This window comes from Oncorhynchus kisutch, linkage group LG17 (assembly GCF_002021735.2).
Source record: "Oncorhynchus kisutch isolate 150728-3 linkage group LG17, Okis_V2, whole genome shotgun sequence".
In the NCBI taxonomy this organism is placed as follows: domain Eukaryota; kingdom Metazoa; phylum Chordata; class Actinopteri; order Salmoniformes; family Salmonidae; genus Oncorhynchus; species Oncorhynchus kisutch.
In genome coordinates, this window is record NC_034190.2 from 67,624,369 (window position 1) to 67,649,143 (window position 24,775).

General features: G+C 42.3%; 1 protein-coding gene and 1 pseudogene across 2 annotated transcripts in view; both read right to left on the minus strand.

Moving 5' to 3' along the window:
- Positions 1 to 1,129: 1,129 nt before the first annotated feature.
- Positions 1,130 to 15,768, minus strand: LOC109907031 (5'-nucleotidase domain-containing protein 2-like; annotated as a pseudogene).
- Positions 15,769 to 16,338: 570 nt separating this feature from the next.
- The window catches only part of LOC109908151 (protein bicaudal D homolog 2), a 37,935-nt gene continuing 29,498 nt past the window's right edge, over positions 16,339 to 24,775 (minus strand). Inside the window, exons 6-10 of one of the 2 annotated variants that reach the window (XM_020506666.2) lie at positions 23,555 to 24,469; positions 22,807 to 22,983; positions 21,232 to 21,383; positions 19,219 to 19,567; positions 16,339 to 18,197 (exon numbers count right to left, since the gene is read on the minus strand). In XM_020506666.2, the coding sequence (XP_020362255.1) occupies positions 18,192 to 18,197; positions 19,219 to 19,567; positions 21,232 to 21,383; positions 22,807 to 22,983; positions 23,555 to 24,469 (1,599 nt within the window). In that variant the 3' untranslated portion in view covers positions 16,339 to 18,191. The remainder of the gene's footprint in view (positions 18,198 to 19,218; positions 19,568 to 21,231; positions 21,384 to 22,806; positions 22,984 to 23,554; positions 24,470 to 24,775) is intronic. The other variant, XM_020506667.2, reaches the window with a different exon arrangement.

Consider the following 24,775-nt stretch of genomic DNA (forward strand, 5'->3'; position numbering starts at 1 on the left):
GCTACATAATAGCTTCAATGTGCCTTGGCATAGATTCTACAATGTCTGGAACTCTACTGGAGGGATATGACTCCATTCTTCCACAAGGAAATTCCATCATTTGGTGTTTTGTTGATGGTGGTGGAAAATTCTGTCTCGGGTGTCGCTCCAGGATCTCCCATAAGTGTTCAACTGGTTTGAGATCTGGTCACTGAGACACACACACACACACTTTAAACCCCCTATGTCCCTTTGAGACCCTCTTTCAAAGTCCCTGGGATCTCTTCTTCTAGCCATGGTAGACAAAATAACGGGATACTGGGCATTTTTATACATGACCATAAGCATGATGGGATGTTAATTGCTTAATTAATTTGGGAACCACACCTGTGTTAAATATACTCTGTACCCCTCATTTACTCAAGTGTTTCCTTTATTTTAGGAGATAGCTGTATGTGATCGCTCTAATCAATTTGAATAGATGCCTACCTCAAAACTTCATACACATTTCTTGATTTACAGATTTTGATTGTCTAACTTCTTGTTCTTCCAATGCACAATAAAATATTTATGGACATGAAAGCTTGAATTGGATCCGTCAACAATCAATAGGCTACACATGCAACATCATGACAAATGAAAAAGGTTACAACAGTGACAACATTGTTTAAATTTAGCCATATTCTATTGAATGTATACAAGCACAAAATCAGGTTTTTTAAAGCAGCTATAGTATTTTGAACATACATTGTTAACATACAGTACGTGCTATGTCTTCATCACGAAATAGACATGTGTCCATGATGGGCACATGCTGCATCGGTCTTTGCACGCTGGTCATCAAATACAACCAGATATTTTGTTTGCCAGTCACACAGGGATGGGTGTATGATCCATTAGTTAATAACTAACATGTACAATGAAGGGTGTTTAAGTTAAAGGTTTCTGAAGTTCATGTCTATTATTGGTTCACTTAGATCTGCCAGAGAGTAACTCCTATATAGGCCATGATACTACTCACAGTATTCAATTACAGAAATAGCAATAACCTAAGCTTGTTCTCTGAATAATACTGATCTACAGTGCCCTCTAGTGGGCTGCTTTGTGAATGTCCATGTTGAGAACCCAGCAATGACAACCCATTGTTGGCTCAGCAGATGTGGGCCATCTCCTCTAGGAAAGGGGTCTTCATGCAGCCACTGCAAATCTGGTCCATCCACAGGGGCACCTCATGCTGTAGAGGGATGCATAGGGGGTAGAAGGTATAGGAGAGGTCGTAATTTAGCACACAGCTGATGGAGGCCATGTTGAACAGGTTCTTTGTTCTTAGTCTGAAAAAAGGGGACATGGTCCTAGAAGAGGGAGAATGCCATGTGAAGGACAGTATGTACCAAGGTTTAATTAGTGAGTGAAAGAATAGAATAAAATACAATAGTATTTTGTTCACCAGAGTTAGGGCCTCTTTACACTACACTGACGACACAAACTAGGTCCAGGAGAGATACTGTGTAAAGAGACAGATCTAGATTCAGATCCTTCCAGAGGTAGTGTGGGAGACATCTACACCACATACCCCCCCCTCTGAGTGGTACAGTGTAAAGACAGGCTCTCCCACACCACATGTCCCTGCAAGAATTACCTTAACACCAGTAGACATCATTTTTATTCTGTTAGCCACATTGAAAATTAAAGGCTTTTAAAATAGCCACACATTTGTGAATCAGTGCATTAATCAAGTGTGCAACACTATGTGCAATATGGTTTAGATGAGAAGCTCCTGTATAGTTTGAATTGCTATCCTTATTTGGTTTGTCTATATACGATGGTATTTACTGTATTCTAATAGCTGTACTCATGAAGCAGGAATGTGGCTTTGGCCACACCACATCCAAATCTGATGAAGAGAAATAGATCTCACTAAACATATTTTACTGATGTGCATACACCCTTAGCTTCTGTCTTGGGTTTCACCTCTCAGCATGCAGCATGAACATAAGTTTCATAACTGTGTTCATATGACTTCAACATGTGTCTAGTACATTGGTTCCTACTGTAGTTTACCATTATAATCATCCATCAAATCAAAGTTTGCAGATGTTATCGCAGGTGCAACGAAATGCTTATATTTCTAGCTCCAACAGTGCAGTAATATCTAGCAAAAACAATACACACATAATCCAAAAAGTTTAAAAAGTATAATATCAGAACAAGCCATATCAGAACAAGCAATTTAAGCATGAGCAATGTCAGAGTCCAGAATATAAAGTATGTCAGTATGGTCAGTACATTAATAGAAAATGTGCGTACAGTATTAATTATATAGGATAAACCATGACTAGAATACTGTATTCGGAAAGTATTCAGACCCCTTGACTTTTCCACATTTTGTTACATTACAGACTTATTCTAAAATTCATTGAATAAATAGTTTTCCTCATCAACCTACACACAATACCCCATAATGACAAAGTGAAAATAGATTTTTAGAATTTAGAAAAACAGAAAGACAGGTGCATCCTGTTTCCATTGATCATCCTTGAGATGTTTCGAAAACTTTATTGGAGTCCACCTGTGGTAAATTAAATTGATTGGACATGATTTTGAAAGGCACAGACCTGTCTATATAAGGTCCTACAGTTCACAGTGCATGTAAGAGTAAAAACCAAGCCATGAGGTTGAAGGAATTGCTCGTAGAGACAGGATCGTGTCGAGGCACAGATCTGGGGAAGGGAACGAAACATTTCTGCAGCATTGAAGGTCCCCAAGAACACCGTGGCCCCCATCATTCTGAAATGGAAGAAGTTTGGAACCACCAAGACTCTTCCAAGAGCTGGCCACCCGGGCAAACTGAGCAATTGGGGGAGAAGGGCCTTGGTCAGGGAAGTGACCAAGAACCCGATGGTCACCCTGACAGAGCTCCAGAGTTCCTCTGTGGAGATGAGAGAACCTTCCAGAGGGACAACCATCTTTACAGCACTCCACCAATCAGGAATTTATAGTAGAGTGGCCAGACGGAAGCCACTCCTCAGTAAAAGGCACATGGCAGCCCGCTTGGAGTTTACCAAAAGGCACCTAAAGGACTCAGACCATGAGAAACTAGATTCTCTGGTCTGATGAAACCAATATTGAACTCTTTGGCCTGAATGCCAAGTGTCAAGTCTGAAGGAAACCTGGCAACATCACTACGGTGAAGCATGGTGCTGGCAGCATCATGCTATCGGGATATTTTTCAGCGGCAGGGACTGGGAGACTAGTCAGGATCGAGGGAAAGATGAATGGAGCAAAGTACAGAGAGATCGTTGATGAAAACCTGCTCCAGAGCACTCAGGACTTCAGACTGGGGCGAAGGTTCACCTTCCAACAGGACAACAACCCTAAGCACACATTCAAGACAATGCAGGAGTGGCTTTGGGACAAGTCTCTCAATGTCCTTGCCAGAGGCCAGACTTGAACCCGATCGAACATCTCTGGAGAGACCTGAAAATAGCTATGCAGCGACACTCCCCATCCAACCTGACAGAGGTTGAGAGAATCTGCAGAGAAGAATGGGAGAAACTCCCCAAATACAGGTGTGCCAAGCTTATACCGTCATACCCAAGAATACTCTAGGCTGTTATCGATACCAAAGGGTCTGAATAGTTATGTCGATGTGATATTTCAGTTTTTCAGGCAAACAACCTCTAAGAACCTGTTTTTGCTTTGTCATTATGGGTTATTGTGTGTAGATTGATCAAGGGAAAAAAACGCTTTAATCCATATTCTAATAGGGCTGTAATGAAAAAAAAATAAAAAAAATAAAAAATGGAAATAGTCAAGGGGTCTGAATACATTCCGAAATGCACTGTACAGTAACAGTATGTAAACATTGTTAAAGTGACCAGTGTTCCATGCCTCTATATACATGGTGAGATAAAAGATTCACTCACAGCTAAGTCACTATAGATGTAACGGATGTGAAACGGCTAGCTAGTCAGCGGTGGTGCGCGCTAAATAGTGTTTCAATCGGTGACGTCACTTGCTTTGAGACCTTGAAGTAGTGGTTCCCCTTGCTCTGCAAGGGCTGCTGCTTTTGTGGAGCGATGGGTAACGATGCTTCGTGGGTGACTGTTGTTGATGGGTGCAGAGGGTCCCTGGTTCGAGCCCGGCGATGGGACGGACTAAAGTTATACTGTTACATAGAGACAGTCCCCAAAGTAGAGCACACTGGACCCTCTCCAGCCTGTCAGCCTCAGAAAGTCATACAGAACACAACAACCAAATGTCTCTGTATGATGTTCATGGGGGCGATTAGGTCACAAGCATTGTAGTTTAATAGTGAAGGTGTTCAGACTTTTTTGTAGATCTGTCATTTGTCCAGACTGTTTATTTTGACCCACTAGAGGTCCCCATTTCCATCTAAGCGTCTAAAAGGTCTGTGAGATGGTCTGTGAGATGGTCTGTGAGATGGTCTGTGAGATGGTCTGTGAGATGGTCTGTGAGATGGTCTGTGAGAGGGGCAACATTGGACAGCAATTTGAATATGGTTCCAATAAACACATGACAACATGGCACATAAAACACTTCATACTCACTTCACAGTCATTGAAGAAGTGTGGTTTGTCTGCCTGAACAATGACCCTGTCAAAGAAGTCCCTCCAGTCTTTCCCCACCATGAACCTCATGCCTTTATCCCTACAATCAGAGTAATCATAACGATTGGGTCAATCTTACAGAGAAAGCAACAGAGCTTTCTCTGTAAGATTGACCCAAACCAACATATGACCCTGGGTCTTCATCCTCATGAGGAACACTTCCTTCCCGTGGCTGATCAGGCATTGCAGAAAAGCATAAGGCTCGTCCCCTCGCAGAATGTACTTCTCTATGGAGGGGGGAAGACGAGGGAAATGTACACAACAACGACAACAATTCAAACTTTTACATTTTGCAAGGTGTTTGACTGGACATCACAAACAGAATCCAACATTGCTCACCCAGATCTTGCATGATCCATTTGTACATGTAACCTTTGATGTGAACCATTCCAATGGCTCCCTGAGGATAAAAACATCAATAAAAACATCAATGTTTCCATATGCCTTTAAGGAGCACAAACAGTAAGTGCACATAAATATACTTAAATTCAGCTATAGCATGTACTCATAGAAAATTATCAATTCAACATGCTTGTACTCAGGTTTTGAATATCACGCTCTCTACTCCAACCCAGTCTAATTGATGCTAGATCTCGTCTTTCTCTGGCAGACAAAGTGAATCTGAGCGGGACAAACTGTATCCTAAACCCTTTCACCCCAGTGTGGAATGAGAACTGCTATTGCTCCAGAGTCCACACATCTGAGTCCCTGGCAACCTCTCTCTAGGTGGACAGACAGCTGAACCTGCTGGTGAACAGCCCCACTGTGCCCAAACGGTCAAATGAACCGGGCAGAGGGTTTATAAAACCAGCAAGAGGGAGTGAAAGAACATTACACAGGGTGAGAAATGACATGAGAAACAGGCATTGTGCTGAGACACTCACTGAGACATCTTTGATGAGGTGCTCAGGATCGTACTCAATGTCGTTGGAGATGAAGAAATCATTGGCCACAGCCAGGAGGGTCATCTCTGGGATGGAGAAGATGTTCATGAACTGCTTCACTTTGAGATCCTATGGACAATTACAAGTCAACTACTTACTGTATGCTTATAAACTCACTTATAAACCCTCAGTTTTGTATGGTTATAAACACACTCGTCAACATAATCACATATGTGATTAACAAGAAATGCAGTTACAAAATGGGTATAAAATACTTATTTCTAAACATGATATTACCACCCGGTGCTTCTAGCTCTAATGAAGGACCATGTCTGGAACCACTCTCTTTCCAAGGAGGAAAAAATGAAACCAGTGCCCACAGTGAGCGAGGCCTGTACACAGAGCTAATCCCTAATTTATGAAGACAGGGAGCCCAGTACCAGACCCAGAGGATTGTGGGTAGTGGGAATATAGCATGTTTGAGATGGAAGATTAGGAGGCAGGGGAAGCATGTTGTGCTTCCTCCACAGGGAGGCATTCAATAGACATAGAAGAATGTGAACCTGAGTGAAAACATCAAAGCCCCAGGTCTTACAGACTGAACCTGATGAACAAAACCTCCCTGCTGGAACAAAGTGCTCCACTCACTCAATTTGCAAGTTACGGGAAAGTCCACGTTCTAAATGTCGCCTAACCTTCCAGAATTCAAGATGCTAACACCTGTGAAATTGTGATTTGTCCAAAGTACCGGAACTAACGTTGCACATTACCTCACGCATCCCGATGTATCATGAATGATCTAAGGTACCATTTATGCTTATGTAGTCTGTCCATAGAATTCGCTGATCTGGTGTAGGGGGACATGGTGGGTAGTCCCACAGAGCCTCAGGACCTCATCTGGAACTGGGTTCAGCCCCCTACAGGGTCAACACAGTTTTAGTACCAAACAAATATACAGTACCAATCAAAAGTTTGGACACACCATTACAGGGTTTTCTTTATTTTTACTATAGTCTACATTGTAGAATAATAGTGAAGACATCATGTAGTAACCAAAATAAGTGTTAAATAAATCAAAATATATTTTATATTTGAGATTCTTCAAAGTAGCCACCCTTTGCCTTGATGACAGCTTTGCACAATCTTGGCATTATCTCAACCAGCTTCACCTGGAATGCTTTTCCAACAGTCTTGAAGGAGTTCGCACATATGCTGAGACCTTGATGGCTGCTTTTCCTTCACTCTGCAGTCCAACTAATCCCAAACCATCTCAATTGGGTTGAGGTTGGGTGATTGTGGAGGCCAGGTAATCTGATGCAGCAAACTATCACTCTCCTTCTTGGTCAAATAGCCGTTAGACAGCCTGGAGGTGTGTTGGGTCATTGTCCTTTTGAAAAACCAATGATAGCGGGACTAAGCACAAACCAGATGGAATGGCGTATCGCTGCAGAATGCTGTGGTAGCCATGCTGGTTGTGTGCCTTGAATTCTAAATAAATCACTGACATTGTCATCAGTAAAGCACCCTCACACATCCTCCTCCATGCTTCACAGTGGGACCTACACATGCAGAGATAATCCGTTCAGCTACTCTGCGTCTCACAAAGACACAGCGTTCGGAACCAAAAATCACAAATCACAAATCACAAATCAGACCAAATGACAGATTTCCACCAGTCTAATGTCCATTGCTCATGTTTCTTGGCCCAAGCAAGTCTCTTATTTTTATTGCTGTCCTTTAGTTGTGGTTTCTTGGCAGCAATTTGACCATGAAGGCCTGATTCACACAGTCTGCTTGAACAGTTGAGGTTGAGATGTGTCTGTTACTTGAACTCTGTGAAGCATTTATTTGGGCTTCAATTTCTGAGGCTGGTAACTCTAATAAACGTATTCTCTGCCGCAGAGGTAACTCTGGGTCTTCCTTTCCTGTGGCGGTCCTCGTGAGAGCCAGTTTCATCATGGCACTTGATGGATTTTGTGACTGCACTTGAAGAACTTTTTTAAGTTCTTGAGATTTTCCGGATTGACTGACCTTCATGTCTTAAAGTATTGATGGACTGTCGTTTCTCTTTGATTATTTGAGTTGTTCTTGCCATAATATGGACTTTGTCTTTTACCAAATAGGGATATCTTCTGTATACCACTCCTACCTTGTCAAAACACAACTGATTGGCTCAAACACATTAAGAAGGAAAGAAAGTCCCTAAATTAACTTTTAACAAGGCACACTTGTTAATTGAAATGCATTCCAGGTAACTACCTCATGAAGCTGGTTGAGAGAATGCCAAGAGTGTGCAAAGTTGTCATCAAGGCAACGAGTGGCTACTTTGAAGATATATTTAGATTTGTTTTTTTTTTGGTTACTGTTCTTTGTTCTTTCATAGTTTTGATGTCTTCACTAATATTCTACAATGTAGAAAATAGTCAAAAGAAAGAAAAAACCCTGGAATGTGTAAGTGTTTCCAAACCTTTGACAGGTAGAATATATATATATATAATATATATTTTACACACTTGGCATATATATATATATATACATATATATATATATATATACATATATATATACATATATATATATATATATTCTACCTAAAATATATATATATATATATATATATATTTTACCTTAATTTTATCAGGAAGTCATACTGAGACCAAGGTCTATTTTACAAATGAGTCCTGAACTACATAAATAACAGAAAATACACACATCAAAATATATATACAAAATGCAAGCAGAAAAAAAACAGTCATAAAAAACAGACACATTCATCAGTGAAAATTGGTCTAGAGGCATAGAATTGAAAGGGTCTCCATTCAAGTCAATGATGGCATAATTGGTGGACTGGCATCCATTTTGAGTGTACCCATGCCTAGGTTTAAGATGACAAAGGTTAAGAGAACAAAATTCTAATATCCCAATACTCTTTGCAACAAATGGGACCAGCTATGCTTGTTAGCAACAGCGCTGGCAGTTAGCAACGGTGCTGGAGCCAAACCTGTATATTTTTGACCTAGACCCATGCCAGGAAGGAAGGCAGGAAGTGTACCCTTCAATCTGTGCTTTTTTTAAAATTTTATTAACAACAAATCAATACAGAAAGTACATGAGGGAGCACAAGTATATACAGTGGGGCAAAAAAAGTATTTAGTCAGCCACCAATTGTGCAAGTTCTTTTTTATTAGTAGAGTATTGAACTGTCTTAAAATACAGTTCAATTTATTTTTGTAGGGTAAGAAAACGTGTTTGTTTTTTTGTAAATGTACATTTGTGTATATGAAATTTGGCCAAAAGAATAATGAAATTAATTACATAAAAATGTTTCAGCTTATTTCTATCGTATGTAAAGAATCCAAGCAGTACAGCAGGATAATATTTATGAATAATTTTAATGGAAACTTCCTTCATTTTGTTAACAATGTGTGTGGCAACATCCAAACTATTTTCCAACACATATTATCAATAAATCCATTCCAATAATACATGACATAAATAGATACAACATCCTGCTGAAACAAGGTTCATATCGCTCTGTTGTTGAATGGACCAAAAGAGAAACAAATCTTTTCTACTGATGAGTCAACAGGGTCAATAGAAGGTAGGTTCTGAGGGTCAGGTCTTGACACGTTCCTGAATAACAGAGCAACACCTACAGAGCAACACCTGAGGGAATGGCATCTAAAACAATTGCAAAATCTTTAGGCGTTAGAGGGACCTTGTAAAGTGATAAGAATTCCTTAAAACGGAGTAAAAGACCCTCTGCATTTACCAGTTGGCTCACCAATAGGATATTATTTCAGAACCAATATTCTAAAAACAAAGAAGTATTTTTCAACAATATATCCCGATTATTCCATATATAATATCTGTGTGGTAAAAAATTGTGTTTATACATTTTTTATATTATTTGATTTATTTCACCTTTATTTAACCAGGTAGGCTAGTTGAGAACACCTTTATTTAACCAGGTAGGCTAGTTGAGAACACCTTTATTTAACCAGGTAGGCTAGTTGAGAACACCTTTATTTAACCAGGTAGGCTAGTTGAGAACACCTTTATTTAACCAGGTAGGCTAGTTGAGAACACCTTTATTTAACCAGGTAGGCTAGTTGAGAACACCTTTATTTAACCAGGTAGGCTAGTTGAGAACACCTTTATTTAACCAGGTAGGCTAGTTGAGAACACCTTTATTTAACCAGGTAGGCTAGTTGAGAACACCTTTATTTAACCAGGTAGGCTAGTTGAGAACACCTTTATTTAACCAGGTAGGCTAGTTGAGAACACCTTTATTTAACCAGGTAGGCTAGTTGAGAACACCTTTATTTAACCAGGTAGGCTAGTTGAGAACACCTTTATTTAACCAGGTAGGCTAGTTGAGAACACCTTTATTTAACCAGGTAGGCTAGTTGAGAACACCTTTATTTAACCAGGTAGGCTAGTTGAGAACACCTTTATTTAACCAGGTAGGCTAGTTGAGAACACCTTTATTTAACCAGGTAGGCTAGTTGAGAACACCTTTATTTAACCAGGTAGGCTAGTTGAGAACACCTTTATTTAACCAGGTAGGCTAGTTGAGAACACCTTTATTTAACCAGGTAGGCTAGTTGAGAACACCTTTATTTAACCAGGTAGGCTAGTTGAGAACACCTTTATTTAACCAGGTAGGCTAGTTGAGAACACCTTTATTTAACCAGGTAGGCTAGTTGAGAACACCTTTATTTAACCAGGTAGGCTAGTTGAGAACACCTTTATTTAACCAGGTAGGCAAGTTGAGAACACCTTTATTTAACCAGGTAGGCTAGTTGAGAACACCTTTATTTAACCAGGTAGGCAAGTTGAGAACACCTTTATTTAACCAGGTAGGCTAGTTGAGAACACCTTTATTTAACCAGGTAGGCTAGTTGAGAACACCTTTATTTAACCAGGTAGGCTAGTTGAGAACACCTTTATTTAACCAGGTAGGCTAGTTGAGAACACCTTTATTTAACCAGGTAGGCAAGTTGAGAACAAGTTCTCATTTACAATTGCGACCTGGCCAAGATAAAGCAAAGCAGTTCGACACATACAACGACACAGAGTTACACATGGAGTAAAACAAACATACAGTCAATAATACAGTATAAACAAGTCTATATACGATGTGAGCAAATGAGGTGAGATAAGGGAGGTAAAGGCAAAAAAAGGCCATGGTGGCAAAGTAAATACAATATAGCAAGTAAAACACTGGAATGGTAGTTTTGCAGTGAGGACCATGACCAAATTAAGGACCATGACAAGAAAACCTGGCGATGAAAAGCAGAAAATTTCACTGGAATTTTGTCAATATTATAATTGCAAAACAACATGAAGTTAAGGCCACCAAAAGTAGAGAAGACATGATGAGGAATAAAATTCCAGATAGAAGTGGGTCTTCTTAGGAATTGTTTTATCCAATTGATCTTAAAAGTATTATTTAAAGTAGTAAAGTCCAGAAAATTCAGTCCACCATTCTCATAAGTGTACCCTTCAATCTGTGCTGTGATTTGTTGAGTCAACTCAACTGGCATTACAAAAAATACATTCCATTACATGAGCCACATCAGTTAGCATTATTTGAATGAACATTCTACTTTATTAGCATGGCAACCCAGCATCAGTTTATAGAACATTCCAAAATACCCTGGAAATGATTCCATCACAATACCAGGCAGCCATTGTGAGTGTACCCATGAGTTATTGCCAGGGTTAGAGTTTCAAGCATGTTATATTCATTATATTTATATGTTTACACTGACTGACCCATACATTGCAGAGTGTTATTCACCTACCCATACATTGCAGAGTGTTATTCACCTACCCATAAACAGAATTCAGTGATACACAGTCCCCAGCTGAATGTAATGGAAAGCATCTATCTTCATCAGGAGACCATGGGGAGGACAAAACAGTACTGTAAACCCATGGTACCTTGAGATTATATGTTTAAATAAGGGCAGAGCGATGTATTAGAGAGGCATAATTGCTGTATGATGTTTACCTTTTGAATATCATAGTGAAGACCCCGTGCAGTGATGTTTGGGATGTAGTAATATAGGCGGATACCTTCAGGATACTGTCAAACAAGAGCAGAAAATGATCAGTATGTGCTAGAGTGTATTGGCAGTTTAGTTAGAGCACACAAACCTTGTCGTGCTCGATGAGGAAGTCTGGCAGTGTTGTAGATCATGTTGTTGAGGGCGTTGTAGTAGAAGGCCATGGTGTAGTCATAGTCAAACCCATAGATGTCCACCTCAGCCAGGCTGACCCCATTGTTTGCATAAATAGTGGAGGTGTTGAGCAGGTTACACACACATCTGGTGGGATCAGGTCTGGGGAGAGACAGCACAGAGACATATTAGAGAGACAACATAGTAGACTGATACTGTGTTTTGGATACCTCAGTCAGCATCAGAGATTACATAACCAATGTTCCTTCTGGGCCTCCAGAGTGACACAGGGTCTAAGGCACTGCATCGCAGTGCTTGAGGCGTCACTACAGCCCCGGGTTCGATCCCAGTCTGTGTCACAGCCGACCATGACAAGCTGACTTTGGTCGACAGTTGTATGGTATTTCCTCCCACACATTGGTGCAGCTGGCTTCCGGGTTAAGCAAGCAGTGTGTCAAGAAGCGGTGCGGCTTGGTAGGGTCGTGTTATGGAGGACGCTTGGCTCTCAACCTTCCCACTCCCGATTCCATACGGGAGTTGCAGCGATGGGACAAGACTGTACTACAAATTGGATATCACGAAAAAGGGGTACAAGTGCACAAAAAAAGTTCCTTCTAACCTGCGTGGGTGCGCAGTAGCCCCGAGACTGCCATGCAAATCCTCGTGAATGCCGCGCAGAAGAAATATCAGGCACCAGATTGAACTTCACTCAACTATTTAAGAGTTTTCCCCCTTAGTTAAGACTTTCAACGTTTCCCTTTACTGTGGTAATTGTTATTGAATCAACACAATATTAGCCACTTTCAATGCAACATACCAAAACAAACTATGCAAGAGATTTTGTTGTAAGCAGAATGCATCGGAGTATGATTCTATTGCGCACGACAGCCCTATAGTACCGTGCGGCAAAACCAATCAGAGCTGCAGTAGGCCTATTTAAATGATAATGCCCTCGAAGCCGCTGTTTGGAGGACCCTTGGCAAGGGTGTTGTTAGCAGCAAACCGTGCCAATATATCGTCCATACAACGGCATTATAATGTTTATACCAAGAAGCCTTATCACTTTTATACAACGGGTTACCAACATTTTCAAATAATGATTAACATATTTTCATTAAAAAGATTTTGGTTAATTTATTCATACCATTTCATCCTTCCACAAGATATAGTCGCGGCACAAATCTAAGGTTGCTACCAAAGCAAGCTCGTCGTTCGTTCTATCAGTTCGGTTGCCAGAGACTTGACCCAGTCGTTCAGTCTTTTGTTCTGCCTCTATGGATGTGTGTTAGTCATTCGTTCTAAATGTTCCATTGCCATAAAGACTGGCAACATTCTTCTCCCTTGCTTGCTAGCCAACTATGGCTAATTTACAGTCACGTCAAAAAGTGCAGCCAGAATAACATCAAAGTAGCTGCATTTGCATAAACTGTTTCTAGTCACATTTGTTTGGATACATGCATAACAACGAGCTAATGAGGCACGATTTCGCCTGGCATAGAAAATGTGCTCACTCGTCAGAACACTGTTGGAGCTAACCAACACCTCAGCTAACACAATATCTTCAAACTGAAGCTGGAAAGACTGCAAACTAGCTGCACTTTGATTCATTTGACATTTCTTTGAATATATCCATAAAAATTATGCCAGCTGATTCATGATATCTACTGTCTGAGAAACGCTGCCTGCCTGCCTGTTAGATTACTTGTTAGGTATTACTGCATGGTCGGAACTAGAAGCACAAGAATTTCGCTACACTTGCATTAACATCTGCTAACCATGTGTATGTGACAAATAAAATTTGACTTGACTCGTCCCGACTCCCAACATGTTCATTACTATGGGACAGCTGGAGATCAAATTTGAATATTGAAACAATGTAGCGAATTTCGGAGAGACAGACAGCAAGGTTTATATAAATCTCAGCTATTGAAAACTAAATGTTAGAAGAAATGTGAGATAATGTTTAGCTGCTTTTTATAGTGGAGATCAACATTTATAAAGTGCCTGGCTGAGCTGATGAGACAGGGGATTGCGCAGTCAGATGGAACAGAGTAAATAGACATTTTAACATCATATATTTAGCCGGTGGTAACTTGTGGAATAGACACCGGCTGGAATGCAGTTTTAACCAATCAGCAATCAGGATTAGTCCCACCATTTGTATAAATGTAAATAGACCATTGCCATATCAAATCAAATCAAATTTTATTTGTCACATACACATGGTTAGCAGATGTTAGTGCGAGTGTAGCGAAATGCTTGTGCTTCTAGTTCCGACAATGCAGTAATAACCAACAAGTAATCTAGCTAACAATTCCAAAACTACTACCTTATAGACACAAGTGTAAGGGGATAAAGAATATGTACATAAAGATATATGAATGAGTGATGGTACAGAGCGGCATAGGCAAGATACAGTAGATGGTATTGAGTGCAGTATATACATATGAGATGAGTATGTAAACAAAGTGGCATAGTTAAAGTGGCTAGTGATACATGTATTACATAAGGATGCAGTAGATGATATAGAGTACAGTATATACGTATACACATGAGATGAATAATGTAGGGTATGTAAACATTATATTAGGTAGCATTGTTTAAAGTGGCTAGTGATATATTTTACATCAATTCCCATTATTAAAGTGGCTGGAGTTCCATATATGGATCTGCGCCATTTACTTTGAACTGGACTGTGTTTACAGCTGTGGTTGTTTTTTAGAAGAAAGCAAGAGCCGCATGTAGCAACATGTGCACATTTTGTTCATACCATTTGCTAGTTAGGGAGTTATTAGCCCAGTTATTGTTTTTGATGGTAGGTCTACATTATGATCAAATAGCCACATTAGCCTACCTGGCCACTGTCAAAACTGTAACTTAAAGCAGGTACAGCCTCAGTGTTTACAGTCAACATGCTCTGGAAGTTGCACAGAATTTTCAAAGACCTGAAATTTGCTCAGTGCCAAAAAAATAACATAACTACAGCTTTATACGATTTAAGGACTTACATTTTCAGTACTAATCAGTTTGAGGTGCTGCCAGCCGGAGTGCACAATGACTATGTACCTGAAGCAAAGAACAAAGTTTAGGCAAGCAACAACAGGATTACAGGGATGTCATATGGGGTAAGCCGTCAACATGATAGATTTACCATATCTAACTGGTAACCTCATTCTCGAGTCTATCTCTTCCCCTAGAGTATCAAGACCCTTCTTATGTCTTTATAGTGAGGGTTTTGCCAGGAGCACAACTTTCACTGGGGACATGTCCCCCCCGTTTTATAATTGCAATGTGACACCAAACGAGGCAACGTTGTACTTTAGGCCCATGCGGAAGCCTCCGAGCAATTGGGTAGGCTGTTTGGAGTGTTCATCCTAAATGATCATTTACAAAATATGTTTATATCCCCCCCCCACTTCTAAAACCAAAGTAGCACCCCGGGGTTTTGCTGTGTGTGTGCCGACATAATGATGCTATAATCTAGTGACCAGATAATGAAACAAAATATGCAATCATATGGCTAGTGGGTAAATGAGTGTGTCAGACCATGGCCTGCCCTGCAGGGGTTTGGGATTAGACCTGAGGTTGTTTTGATATTCCCTGGATGAGTGTTAGTTTCAACAATTTCCTTTTCTCAGAACAAGACCAATGACTGACAGGACTGCCATCCAGCTGTCATGTTTGACCCACTTTAAAACCTAAGGAAGGATGAACTGTTACAGCACTAGTCTAGAAGAGGATGAACTGATACGATCCTTGTGCATATTATCTTCAACCGACAGATGACAAAACTGACATCAGTGGCTGATGGAGAGTACTGAATCCGTCCCCATCAGCACCCAAATGGCTGTAGTTGCACATTATAAGCGATATATGTCACCATAAGTGGATTCACATTACAAATGATGGGAATCCCTTAAAGTTTAGCCTACCTGACGTTGAGAGTGATAGGGGGGGACTTCTGACAAAGGAAAACTGAGTTCACTACTTATCGTGCACAAGCTGTTTCCTCTCATTACAACGTGCCCATAGGTATGTCCTATGATCTGCTTTTGGGTCGGTGGAGGAGTACGATCGTCCGGACATGGCTCCTCGGGGCGCTTCTTGCCTCCAACCTAATGTCTGAGCGGCAGGTATCGAGGAAGTAGCAGGTAAAGGTATCGCTGCCGACCTGTAATTTAATTCACAGTTTTGATCTTTACATTTCTTCTCTCCATTAGTTTAACCATTTTCTTTAATGCACAGCCCAGTGCGATATCCACTTTTTTGCAGGTTATTCTAAGAAAAAACGTCAGAACCAATGCATACAAATATACCGGTATTGTTTACAATTACTATAAAAAGGAACCAGTGAATATGCTGGCTGATTACAAATAAATAAATGTGCCGATATAACAGGTATAACTTCACTCTACACCCCCGGTATAGGGAGAAGGGCCTGGAGTTCATTTGAACCAATTACAATAAGTTGGGCAAATCCAACGGAGTAGATACAATGTAACAAATGACACATCAAATAAATTGGACACAACTTGCTTCAAAAGATGCATTACCTCAACTTTTGACTTGCCATATCATATTAGGGGAAGGATCTTTAAGTATTAATCATAAAGGCAAAGAAAACATATAGTAAGATAAATGTCATCAACCAAAGAATTACTGACAGTGGTGTTGCTTTATTCTCCATCACACAATAAGTTGTTCACATGTCAACAAAATGAACTTACTTTACATACACAGAAATTGATGCAGACCATTTGGGCATATTAGGTTCTATCGACAAATAAAATAAATGTACTAATTCATTTTGTCCACACAGACGTATGATGATCAGTTACATTTACAAAACACCTACCTGTACAAACACATTTGTGAAAGAGTGAGAAAACGGGAGGGGGAGGGGGGGGGGGGGGGTTTAAGGACAAAGAAATGTACAAACTACAACAAATACCAAAGAGCCTATTATTAGTTTCCCGAAAAGCTAAACAAAGCTCCATAATCATATAAAAACGTAACTACACATCTCATCACTACAACAGTGTTCAACATATTTAAAAAGGTGATTTAGTCTAAACATTAAATGACTGGAGCAAGAGGAAAACCAAGGCACTGTTTTCAACATTGGAACCCCCAATTAGCATGATGTATTGACCTTCACTAAACACAGCACAGAAACCCACCTGGACCAAGTTGATTTGAGCCTGTTTTTTTATTATTTATTTTTAAATGATAAAACAAATAGCCAAATCACTAAGGCTACTAGATATAAAGGTGGATGTGCCCCACCGTGGACCCTGCACTGTAGGAGGCTGGCAGTGTGGTCCAGTAGGGACACTATATTAGAAGACCCACGTCCACTGCAACCCTGCTGCCAGGAGACGAGAGGGAAATTAATTAGTTAGAATCCATAGAAATATAATTAAACAGATGTCTGTTCTCGTAATTCTATTTCTATGGAACCGTCAGCCTCCTTACTCAGGTCCTGGAAAACAGCAGTCTGCAGGGCCTTCAGTCTCAGAGCTATCTGCATAGTTTGAAATGAAGCATGCCCGTCAAATATCTCCCATCTTTTTGTTAGCTAGTGATATAAACCTGAGGTGCTGAGGCTACAGATGAATAATTTCCATCAGTGATATTGATCTCCTGACTGAAGGGCATGGCTGGTAGGCCAAAGCCAAACAGTCAGGTAAGTCACAGGACAAAGAGAAGGATTTAACAGTTACCGCCAGTAGAAGATGCAGAGCTAAAGAAATAAACCTCAAAACACCAGAGAGACAGGACTCTTCAGTGTGCATTTAGTATTTCAATTATGATTAGTAAGGCTGCTGTGTTTTAAAAATGCCCATGAAACCAAAACGGCACACCTATTCCCTACCTATTGCACTAGTTTCAACCAAATCACCATGAGCCCAGGTCAAAAGTAGTGCACAATATACAGTAGGGAATATGGTGCCATTTCAGATGCAGCCATGGAGGTCACGCTATGCAGCAGTTGTCCAGGGGGGATGCTGCCTGACACTAGAAGAACGTTGCACGTTGCCAGGCAGACTTCGGCATGTTGCCAGGCTAAACGTCTTCACTAGTGTCAAAAAACTTGCAGCAGCATCAAAATGGAATATATTTGCATAAATATACATCAACAGCAGGACAGAGTTTTCAGTTTGAAAGAACGGGTAAATAATACTGTGTAGGTCAGAAAAACAGTCCTTTACTTCATAACATTATAAATAAAATCAGAGTATGTTTTCTTCTTTAACTCTCCCTTCCTGGTTGCATGCAGGTAGGCATCTTGGGTCCATACAGAGGGTAGGAAGATGGCAAGGAGAAACGGAAAGGGCAGCCAGTCCACCGGGTCTGATGAGTAGAGTAGAAAGGTCTGGGAGTTGACTCAGGAGGTCTGGGATGAAGAGGATGTGTTTGGAGGAAGGGAAGGCGTTTGTTTCAGGAGGTGGACATGGAGAACACGGTTCTTAGGGAGGACTGGGGGGGATCGTGAAGACTGACTGGTTTTACCGCTGCAGACACAGGGGGAGACAGAGACATAAAAAGGACATTTAGTAATAAACCGAAGGACCAAAACAAACTGAAAAAGGATACTGTCACTGATCCACAAAGCACAACAATTGGTTAAGACAACAGGTAAAAAATAAATTTAAAAGGAGTAAGGATTAACAAGAGGTTATGAGACTGTGGTTCCATCAGTAGACAATCAATGTATTTTGCCTGTCTACTTTCAATAACTTGGGCAACATTCTTGAGCACTTATGCTGATAAAACTCCAAAGGGTCATTGGTTGTGTGAGCGTGATCCTCTGGGCTGTGAACTACGAGCCCTGGCTGGTTGTGGGTGAGGAGGATCACTGGTGCCCCTATAACTAGGCCTACTCAAACGACTCCGTGATTCTGAGCCTGGGGCCCGTCTGGTCCTACTGGACTGACTTGGGAGAGAGAGGGGAGCTGCTGTAAGGCACCTTGGGGTTGGAGAAGATCTTGTGGACACCACCTCTGAAGAATTTGATTTGTAAACAACATTTTGTTGTTTTCTATGAACAGAAACCTCCAAGGTTGGCTTCAACACTGGCTTAACAGTGCCTTGTGGGTCTAATACGTTGACAGAAGGGATAAAGAGAGACCTGGAAGTGGCCAGATTCTCTATCGATCTGGAATAGGAAGACTTTACTCTGGAGGCAGAGGACGAGGAGCACAAAGTGTGATTGGTGAAAAGGGTATCTTCATGATTAGGGCTTGAAGCCCATCTGGCACCCCTTACAAGAGCCCTCCCAAAGACTACGCTATCCAGGGAGCTGGAAGACCCTCTACAGGAGTCAGACTGGGTGTCATCCTGTTCCTCCCAAGGACTCAGCCCTGCTCGGAACACATCAGTGACACTACGACTTCTAATGAATGTGGCATCCCTGGGGAGCTTGGCTGCTCTGCGTGGTCGGGGAGTGGTACGGGTAGAGGAGGATGGGGTATATATAGGAGGAAGAGGGTCAGGATGGAAGGAGGTAGTGGTGGAGGAAGACCGGGTTCTTACAGGGCTGGTGTGGAGGCTGTGGGTAAGGGCTCGGAAGTGGTGGCTGGCGGTGCTGGACACACTGTTGGTGAGGACTGGGCTGGAGCGGGGACTGTTCCTGCTCCGTACGGGGCTGTTGCGCCGGGGGCTTCGGCCCGTTTTGGTGCCCAGCTCCTTGGCCCTGACGCGGCGAGGGCTGTTGCCGAGGCCGTGGGGGGACATAGGGGCCTCCAGGTCCTCCAGGCGCTGGGTCAGGGCCAGCTTCTGCTGGATGGCCATGCGGAGCAGGGAGTTCAGGGTCTTCTTCTCATCCTCAGCCGCTGCGAGCTGCCTCTGCATCTCGTCCAGCTGGGTGACGTACTGGTCACACCTGGAGACACATGCATGTTAGAGCAACACAATCACACACATTTAGTAGACATGTTAGACAGATAAAAGTTATACAAACTGTACACACATAGAAAACATTATCTGAATAATGTACTGCTCATCATCTCAACAGCTATGACAAACAAACACACAGAGGAAGATGACACAGCCATTTATGAGACAAGACAGACAGTAAGATCACATGGGACAAACCCAAGAGAAGAGAGAAACCCAAGAAAATACAAAGAAAGCAACGTTTCATTTCTGAATTTGTTGAATAATAATTTGAGTTTGAGTTTGAGGCACTCTATATTACCACATGATGGCACCATTACAAAACATTTCCCAAATCAAATTTCAGTCAGGGTCTCTGGCCATAGCAGCAGACGGTAGGCTTCTGCCACACCCTGCATTATAGGGCCTTTCAAACACCAGGATTAATCAAATGGCAGCTCATTTAATGCCTAGTGAAGAGACAGAGCTTTAGGGGGAAAGTCTTTCTAGGAAAAAAAAAAGCATATTCAGAGAAAATACTCCTTTCCTTGAAAGCCCTTCTGAGCTTGCAGTACTGAACAATCGCTAAATTAACATCCCTCTAATAGTAACACACAGATACATTAAAAACAACACATACACATGTGGAATCACTAGAGTAACAGTAGCTACAGTATTCAATACCGTACAGAACTGTGCAAGCAACGACAGACACGATCACAAATAACAAATGCCTTTGTCCCACCACACACTAGTTCAGGACATACATGCCAACACTGAAAAACACATCTGCCTGCCAACAAACAGTGTATCACACGTGAGGCAGGCTCTGCACAGGTTAACTCGGTCGCTAGCAGCTTTCCCTACAGAGACTGTTGGAGGCGGGGTAGAGGGGGAGAAGGGGCCATTACGTGGAGAGTCTCCCTGACCCGATGGACAGGTCGGTCCAGGCTGAGGCTCCAAACAGAACAGTAGCACGTGAGTGCTAACCTGCACGTGAGGAGAGGGATTGTGGCGGACTGCAGGGGGGTAATCTGATTAGATGACACTGTAGTGGCGGAAGCTCTAGCATGCATCCCAAATAGCACCCTCTTCCCTATTTAGTGCACTATTTTTGACCATGGTCCTTAGGGCTCTGCTCAAAAGTAGAGCACTATTTAGGGAACAGGTTCCATTTGGGTCGCAGCCAAGCTCTAGTCTACCATGTCATGGAATGTCTGACTGTCTCATCTAAACATGAGCCACAGGAGCACAAACATGACGATTAGCTGCTTAAAGATGGAGAACAATTAGTTCCACTGGAGTGTCTACTGTCTACTGCTAGGTGTAGATCTGCTCACAGCAGCAGAGGGAAGCTAGTCTGTGGATGTGCAGCTGGGTAGAAAATAGGCCTGGAACGCTAATCTCAGAGTAAGCCTAACAGGAATTTGGACATCATGCAATATGTATATTTTTGATTGCAACACATCACCAATTGACACACACAACTGAAATCCTGTTAATGTGTGTTTCCTCAGACTTGAAATACAGTGTATTCACTTGTGATGCTGATTTCTGTTTTTAAATTGTCAAACAAATAGAGGTTACTGCACTCCTCCAACTCAGGTCTCTAGATTGCTGTTATTCTATGTGATTGGGAATATAAAAAGGACAGTATATAAATGACTGTACCGGCTGGCGAACATCACCCTCAGTGAGGAGAAGGTGGCAGCGTCCTCCTTCAGGGCCTTAAGCTCGTTCCTCAGCTTCACCATGGTCTCAGACACCATGCTCTTCTCTGTCTCGTACTTGGTCTTCAGGTTGCTCAGAGCCAACTCTGCTGTCTGGAATAGAAACATTAGGATTCATTGTTACAGCTGGGGAAAATACATCAAGTAGATAACAGATGGCAAAGTTGACCTCTCATCTGTTAGTGCAACGCTCATTTTTTTAAATGGCAGATGGGACATATTTTTAGCAATGAAAATATCAACCCTTTATTTAAACAGAAACCAGAAATACAGCATCGACCCTGTCAAAGCAAATTACCAACAATTAACTGGGAAATATCTTCATTCTAAAGTTTACTGTCGCTCTGGAGTGTCTGGTAAATGACTACAATGTAAATAAAGGCCATATTTACATAACTGTGCTAGAAGGGAACAAAGGTTAACCACACATGTTCTATGATAGTCATTTATTAAAACATCATAGTTCTGAATCTTTGTGGCAGTAGAGCACCAGACATCTGAATTCAGAGGCTAACCCGTGACAGAGACGCTCTCCTAATCGAGCAGAGATTAGCCTTAGAGTTTGTGTGTATGTGAGACAGCGGGAAAGAGGAGAGAAGAGAGCGAGAGAAGGGGTTGACAGAAGAAGATCAGCCAGGGCTGGAGGCGTACAGAGTAGAGGGGGAGGAAGGAGCAGTGTACTGGAAGATCTCTGAGGAAGACGTCATCATACTCCCTCTCTGACTCAGTCTACACTCAGACCGTCCAATCATGTCTCACCCACCCCTTCCCCCCTCTTTTTAGAGAATATAATTTGTTTTTCATTGAAAAATATATATAGATCGCAAACAAATACGAGACAATTGAACGAGGAACATCCCCTCCAGGCAGACTGATGGTTCTAGCAGTCAGAAGAGATCTTACTGGTGTGGCTATGGGTCAGATACCCAAGGCTTTATTGACAAGCCAAGAAAACAGAACAGGATACACAAAATAGAGAGAGAAAGACCAGAGGAAAAGTCTGAATGTTCAGTTGTTATCGAGTCAGGACATTATCTAGTGACTCTGGTCTGAGGATTACAGGTCATGGACACGTCAGGCTGAGTCAGTCAGCCCCAGACCCTCAATGAAAAAATAGATTTAACTTATTTTCAAGACAAAAATATATATATTTTTATTTTACTAGGCAAGTCAGTTAAGATCAAATTCTTATTTTCAATGACGGCCTAGGAACAGTGGGTTAACTGCCTGTTCAGGGGCAGAACAACAGATTTGTACCTTGTCAGCTCGGGGATTCGAACTTGCAACCTTCCGGTTACTAGTCCAACGCTCTAACCACTAGGCTACCCTGCCGCCCCAAATAGAACTACACCTCATTGATGACCATTTGGTAAGACCAATTACGAGTCACGTCGGTACATCTTGTTACACAGTAAGTGACCCATCTGAGTCTGATGGTTGTGTGTGTCGTGTGTGTATGTGTGCGTGTTCAACTTGACGTGTCCATTGCAAGACCTTGTTTGTTGTTGTACATTACCTGTTTGTTGGCTTTGAGGACAGTCCTGAGAGTGGCAATCTGTTCTCTCTTGGTGCTGAGAAGAGACTTGAGCTTCAGCACCTCCTCCGTGAGGGCCTCACTTTCCAGCTCCCCTCCACAGCTGATCCCTCCCGAATAGGGCAGCGTGCCCCGGTGGCGACACAGGTCCACCGCCACCTGAGGGAAACAGGCATGACGAGTGCTTATTGCCTTAGTGATGTTATTCAGCATACTTTCAGTTTCACTGACATGATGGACCACTCAGGAAACACCTGTGTCTGAATAAGTCTTTCCACCGAATTAAAGCAATCTAAAAATGATCCAAAATATCTCTCATATGTAGTATTATTAGTCTACTATACTACAGTTCCCAGATATCTACTTCCCAAATAATACCAAGCGCCAGACATTCTGCTTAACAGCTTTCTGAAAGAAGCCAAATAATACATTCTGTACCGTGGGACCCAAATTCAGCACGGCATACCCTGCCATGGACAACCCTTGTTTTCAATTTTCGCCTAAAATGACATACCCAAATCTAACTGCATATAGCTCAGGACCTGAAGCAAAGATATGCATATTCTTGATACCATTTGAAAGGAAACACTTTGTGGAAATGTGAAATGAATGTAGGAGACTAAGACATTACATCTGGTAAAAGATAAAAGAAAAGAAACGTGTTTATTAAATGAACCCTCCATTAAATATGTATGTTTAGTGGAAGACAATATGGCGGCGGCACTCGTACCTGGAGGTGTTTGATTTGGCAGCGGATGACAGCCACCAGGTTACGTACGTTGGAAGGGTCCCTGAAGTCCAGCGTGGGGGAGCCAGGGCAGACTGGGGCGGGGGAGGAGCAGCGTGTCGAGGGGGAGTTGTCACGGGAGTCCTGGGGAGTACCAGGCCTACTGTCTCCATCCCCTCCGTGCACTGCTTTCGCAAACAACTCGTTGGAGCGGCGCTTGTTACGTCCGTGATGGGGGTGCAGGTGGTTGGACCTCCCTCCGCTCCCCCCTGACTGCCCCCTGGCCCCGTCGCGGTAGTAGTCCAGGGTGACGCGTTTGGGCGTGAGGTTGTTGCACACACAGATGTGGTGGTAGAGGTTGGCCAGCTCCTCAGAGAAGGCCAGCAGCTCCTCCTGTGCTACGCTGAGATGACCCTCAGAATCAGTAGCCACTTTCCTCGTCGCTCCGATCTCCTTCTCCAGCTCGCTGATGCGCTCCTGGTCCTGCCGGCTGGACTTGATGCACTGGCGGATCTTCTCAGCCAGCTCATGGGCCTCTCCCCTCCATCGCTCCTTCTCCTGCCGGCAGCGCTGCTCCAGGGCCGAGTAACGTTTCCCTGCCTGAGACAGCTCCTCACGCAGCTTCAGCAGCTCCTCGCCGGCTGCCTTCATCCGAGCCTCCAGCACCTCAGTGCTCTTTACGTCCAGCTCATAGTCGTAGTCATCCGCACCGTTCTCCAGGGTCCTGCTGCTGCTGTCCCCCCGGTCACCTGCTGCCTTCCCCTGGGGCAGGATGTGTTTCTGCAGCTGTACGGCCTCCAGCTGCTGGGTCAGGGAGCCCACCCTGTCCTCCTGCTCACTAAAGGCCTGCTGGGACAGCTCCAACTGCCTCTGGAGGTCCTGGACAGTGTTGGCCAGACCAGTCTTATCCCGCTCAGCCTAGAGAAAGAGAGGAACAGAAAAAAGGACTGAAAACCAATGCTTAATTTTTATTTGGCTTTGTACTGCTAAATATACACTACCGGTCCAAACTTTTAGAACACCTACTCATACAAGGGTTTTTATTTTTCCTATTTTCTACATTGTATAATAATAGTGAAGACATCAAAAAATAACATGGAATTATGTAGGAAGCAAAAACCTGTTCAACAAAATCAAAATATATTTTATATTTGAGATTCTTTAAATAGCCCCCCTTTGCCTTGATGACAGCTTTGCACACTCTTGGCATTCTCTCATCTAGCG